Genomic DNA, 5,523 nt, shown 5'->3' on the forward strand with positions numbered 1-5,523 from the left:
AAAATTATTTTAAATTCAAAATTTTCAAATTTCACACTGTTTTATAAAATATACTTATTCCAAAAGATTTAATGTAAGACATTTTTCACTAAGAAGGATGATGTATTTTACAGAAGAAATTAATCTTTGAATAATTAATTCTAAAGGAAAAAAAAAAAAAAACATAAATCTTGGCTTCATATTTTAATTGAAAAAGAAAAATACTGCTACATTAAGATTACTAATAAATCTATTAATAAACTTATTGATAATCTTAAATATAACAGAATTTTTCTCTGTTAGAATTAATTTTAAATAAGAAAAAGTTCTTCTAAATTAAATTTAACACACAAAAGAATTATAGATAAACAATTTATGAAAAATAAAACTTTTTCTTTTTGGCCTCAAAATTTCATTAAATCCTATTTCATTCTGAAATAAGAAATATAACAAATTAGTGTTTAAAATGGGAAAATAGTATTGATTTTTAATATTACAACTATATTACAGAAGTACTTCACATATTCACATAATATAAATATATACAGTAAATATATATATTTATATATATTAAATTTTTATCTTATAAATATATTTTACATGTAACAAATCTTAATGTACATAGAGATCTCATTTAAAAAATTTATAAGAATTCCATTATTATACAATTATTGTAAAAATATATATGGGCTCATATATGTATATAGGACATTCATTAATACTTTTATAAAGGGCAAAATTTAGAAACTGCATCATTAAGTAACATATTGATATTTAAAATGAATGCTTTAAAAATTAATTTATTTAATTCAAATTCATAATATATCATTATGTTCTTCAAAATTGAGTACTCTTCGCTGACACTGTCTCAGGAACTGTTGATGTTTTAAATATATCTTCATTCCACCTTTAACTGCTACAAAAGTTAATCCTCCCTAAACAAATTATTTATATTATTATTTATTTAAAAATCAGAATTCAGAAACTTTAAAAAAGTATGTTATAAAAATAAAATAATTAAAATCTAACCAAAAGGGCTCTTTGTAATCGTGACTGTACACTGCTAAACAACACCTTTCCTAAAACTGTAGCCACAGTTGGCAATATCAAGGCACCACAGAGTGCACGAGTATGAGATACTGGATCTGAATAACTCAGGTTATCATTTATAAGATATTCTCTGAAGGAGTGCATCAGGGCAACACTACTTAGAAGATTTTTCAAGCCTGGTATACGTCCAAAATGCCTTCTCCACAATTTCAGTATGTAATCTTCCCAACGTACCATTTTCCCCAAAATTAGCATCACTGGAATGGTTGGAAGACCTACTAATAAAAATAGAGGATCTGCTTCTTCCATTACATGTAGTCCTTCCTTATGGCCAAGAACCTAAGACAATATAATGTTAGAACATATATAAAAAATCAGATTCTATATTTTATGAATACTTCAATAAAATTTAATTAATTATATAAACTTTTAGAGATATTTTTATAAAAACTGATTATTGTAGAAATAAAAATATTTACATCCCATTAAAGATGAAGTCAAAATTACTTCAAAATTATTAATTAAATACACTGAACTATTTCATTTTAATTATTGCTACTATTAAAGTAATAACTTATTTTCCTTGAAGTCCAGCAAATTTATTAATTATAAAAGTTAATTTGAAAAATGTTAACGTTAAGCATATTAAAAGAGAAGAATTGTATTTTTTTTCTTAAGAGATAAGAATTGTAAAAATAAATTCTACATTATTGTTTTGGGAGATTCATTTAATTAAATTAAAGAATCTAAAAGTATTTGGAGTAAAATTTGTTAGGTTTCATGAAATTATTATTTTAATATATGACACATTAATGGATGGAAAGATTGATTATTTGGAAAAAAAAACTATTTTTATAATGATCTATCATTCATATATTATTTTAAGTAAATTATAATTACTTGCATGACAGTCACTGCTCCGTAGGTAACAGCAGTCCAATAAATTGAACCAACAACAACTCCTGCAGCCACAAATGGACACACTTTATATAATAATCTATCAGCCAAATCCATCATGTATACGAATATACCTAAATTGTAATTTAATTATTAGATATTTTAATAATTTTATAGAAATATATAACTTTAATATTTATATACAGAGCTACATTTTAAATTATAATCACAGAAAATATCCTATAAGTTCTTTTCAAAGTTAAGATTATACAACTTTTAAATCTACTTAACTATGCAAGAAGAAAACTCACTATCTGAACTATAGATAATAAGAAAAATTTATTAAAATCAAATATACACAATGGTTCCTCATACTTCAAATTTATTCATTCAAGGAGGCCATTCAAACTCTGAATTGTTCAAAGTCGGAATAAATTTTCCTGTTAAAAATAAAGTGATTTCATTCCTAGACCCTAAACAATACCCATTTCAATATTTACTCCATTCTAAACTGCACTTTTATAAAATACTCACTCAAAACATTTTAATGTAATATGTATAACTTTGTTCTTATTGAAATGCTTTTCCTGAAGATTGTTTAAAACAACTGAAAACATTAGAATAAAGTTATATATAGTGCATTTTAAAAGGTTTTTGTGTGAGTATTTAATACCCATTTCAATTGTTTCATACCCATTTTGTTTTATTAAAATTATATCTGAAGACATTTCAACTCAATTAACTCCAAAATCACCTAAACCCAGTAACAAATAAAAATTTATTAACTGAACTAACATTTTCATCCTTGTTTAAAGGTCATCTTTAATAATATTTTATTGTTACTAGATTTAATGTTTTTGGAGTTAATTGTACTTAGTGCATCCATTTTAGTGTTTATTGCCTTCAGATAAAAATCATATCAAGCATATTATGCTTATGAGTGTTGGAAAGGATACAATGCTGCACAAACAGTATATAAAAATTTAAATAATGTGTTTGGTATTTGGCTAGAGATGGGAAATCCAGTTTCAGAAGTGGAACTGAAACTATTGGAACTCTTTCTCTAAGTATGGAACAGTTCCTTGAAACTACTGAGTTAAACAGTTCCTCAAAACAGTTATGTTCCATTGGAATTGCTTAGTCCAGGAGTTGGCAAACTTTTTTAGGAAAGGGCCAGACCATAAAAAAATTAGGTTGCCAGGTTAAAAACTCAAATAGGTATATTTTTTTAATAGTTACTTCTACTCATTAATCAAAAACAAAAAAAAGTTATTTTTTATTAGGAAGTAATATTTTTACACACAGAGCATTGTCTAACAGTGATAGGTTAGAATATGCTCTATCTTTTTCTCTCTCCCCTCCCAGTTCTCAAGCTATAGGGTTAGTCTTAACAATCAAAATAAAGGAATGAACTTAAAATAGCAGGAATGGTTACATGTGTACATGTAAACAAGAAAACTGTTTCATTGATGAAATAAAGCAATCCCCGGAGAAAAAGATTATCAGAACACAAAGTGGCTAATCAACTGAAAGACACTGCCTTGGTTTCAACATTGTGATAAAACTAATTGTAAAATTAACAAATATACTATTAAAATTTTATATAGGCAAAACAATATTGTTAAATAAAGAATTAAACATAGTATAATAAAATAGGATAATAAGATTAATTTAAATAAAATAATGCTGTATGCTGAAATAAGACTGTTAGAGTATTAAAAAAAGTATTCATTTACAGTCAACCCCCTATAACACTGTTGATCATTCCATTTTATATGAATTCCATGTTGTATGAGTCACTTAGATTTTACAAATATGTGAGCCGTTCACAGCCTGGCACATGTATTTGTAAAAGCTAAGTGACTCATATAACATGGAATTCATATAAAACGGAATTATAAACAGTGTTATAGGGGGGGTCGACTGTAATTAAATTTGTAAAATGGGGGTTAGAGTTGATCTTTTTTTTTTTTTTGGGGTATAATAATCCACTGAAGAGGTCTCAGCACAGTGACTGAAGCAAACTGCATTTGGTGGTAACACCCACTGTTTCGTTGTGATTGATGTTCAAATAAAAAAACTTCTCCTTTAAGCACTGGCAAAGTTCTGACAGCACTTCTAAAAATCAGTTTGGAAGAAAAACATTGTCTCAAAGACATTTTTAAACCTTTCTCCAGATGCAACCCCATCCAATTCCAAGTGCAAGTGGTCAGCCTGAAGGGGAGGAGTATTTTCAAAGGGATGAGACATTATAAGATGCATCACCTCTAGTTTTTTCCTTAGCCAATTCTATATCAATAGCTTTTCAGAAAGTTTAACATATGAATTTCTTTAAGACTATCATTCCAGAATAATCATTAGAAAACAATGATTATATGTATCACAAGTATCACTAAAAATTTCAGTTTATTTTAACAATAATAAATATTTAAAAATCAATAAAGGCATACCAAAAGATGGAAATAATATCACATATTCTGAATTGCATTGTCTACAGTTAACTTTCAGGGCACTATTTCCTCTTTGCTTCTCATCTATCCATCTCTGTAAGCAATGCTGATGAACCCATTTAGTAGTACCCTGACATCGACATGGTTGAACCCAAGTGGCTGCCTGATCTTCTTCTTCTGTTGCAAAACATATCCAACAATATCTTTTGCTAAAATTAAAAAATTTAATTAAAATTAATAATTTTTTAATTTATATAGATTTACAATGTAACTCTGTCAAAATATATAAATACAGTAGAGCCTCGAAAACTCGGCACTCCGGATAACTCGGCCATACCCTGGCAGGGCAAAAATACCCTTAGATAATTAATTTTCATCATAGACAGCTTTATGCCTCATAAACTATTTTTCTGAGGTCTGTCTTATCAGGTAAATTACTGTACACAGTGTATTCATTAATTTTCATTTTCATGTAGTAAAGGCTCTATGCCTTCATAAAGGACGTACTTTTCCTTTGTTTAAGGAAATTTGGGCAGTTTATTCTCTGTTGTATTCTCAAGCAAACAATACATACAAGTACAGTACAATATTTTCTGAGGAAACACGCATACTTATCCTTTTTTAACCCCATTCCCGATAACCCGGCATTTTCACAAACTCGGCCACCCTTCGGTCCACATTAGGCCGAGTTTTCGAGGCTCTACTGTATCAGATGAGCCTGACATTGCCAGTGTAAAAAATAACAACAAAGGTTAAGATTATTAGATTGTTTCATACTTCTAACCCTTATATAAAGCAAATATTGTACTATAATACTGTATAATAGAACTACAAAGGTTATCTTACATAAACCCTTATGTAAGAATCTGGCTGGAATGGTTCCAGATGGCTGGAAGCCGCGACTATCCACAATGCCAACCGGCTAACCACCTGCATTAACCGGAAAGAGGAACTGACCTTGTCTATGGCCTGGCAATCACTATTGGACGCCAATCCGCTGCTTCCCCCCGCCGCACGGCCGCACATGCCAGAAGCGACCCACCCCCTCAGAACTGACACCCAATCCTAGAGAAGAATAATATACACTCCGTCCGGGGAATTCTTTCAGTTGACCTGAAGAAGAGCGAACAGAATGCTCGAAAACGTT

The 5,523-nt window shown here is 28.9% G+C and overlaps 1 protein-coding gene across 1 annotated transcript; it reads right to left on the reverse strand.

The window, feature by feature from the left end:
- Positions 1-436: 436 nt before the first annotated feature.
- On the reverse strand, positions 437-4,505 carry LOC111634630 (E3 ubiquitin-protein ligase MARCH5-like). Its single transcript, XM_023379458.1, has 4 exons — positions 4,377-4,505; positions 1,930-2,060; positions 1,009-1,368; positions 437-914 (listed from the first exon to the last, which is right to left on the reverse strand). Exons 2-4 carry the CDS (start codon positions 2,044-2,046, stop codon positions 795-797), a joined length of 597 nt encoding a protein of 198 aa, XP_023235226.1. The 5' UTR covers positions 2,047-2,060; positions 4,377-4,505; the 3' UTR covers positions 437-794.
- Between the last annotated feature and the right edge of the window lie 1,018 nt (positions 4,506-5,523).

Source organism: Centruroides sculpturatus, unplaced genomic scaffold, assembly GCF_000671375.1.
Source record: "Centruroides sculpturatus isolate CEXI.00-Female unplaced genomic scaffold, Cexi_2.0 scaffold791, whole genome shotgun sequence".
NCBI classification, from domain to species: Eukaryota; Metazoa; Arthropoda; class Arachnida; order Scorpiones; family Buthidae; genus Centruroides; species Centruroides sculpturatus.

Excerpts from the sequence above, each read along its gene's own strand:
- LOC111634630 (XM_023379458.1), bottom strand. The coding sequence starts at position 2,046 with ATGATGGATTTGGCTGATAGATTATTATATAAAGTGTGTCCATTTGTG. Across the intron at positions 1,369-1,929 it reads GAGCAGTGACTGTCATGCAA|GTTCTTGGCCATAAGGAAGG; the intron begins GTAATTATAATT and ends ATATTGTCTTAG. Across the intron at positions 915-1,008 it reads GATTACAAAGAGCCCTTTTG|GGAGGATTAACTTTTGTAGC; the intron begins GTTAGATTTTAA and ends TAATTTGTTTAG.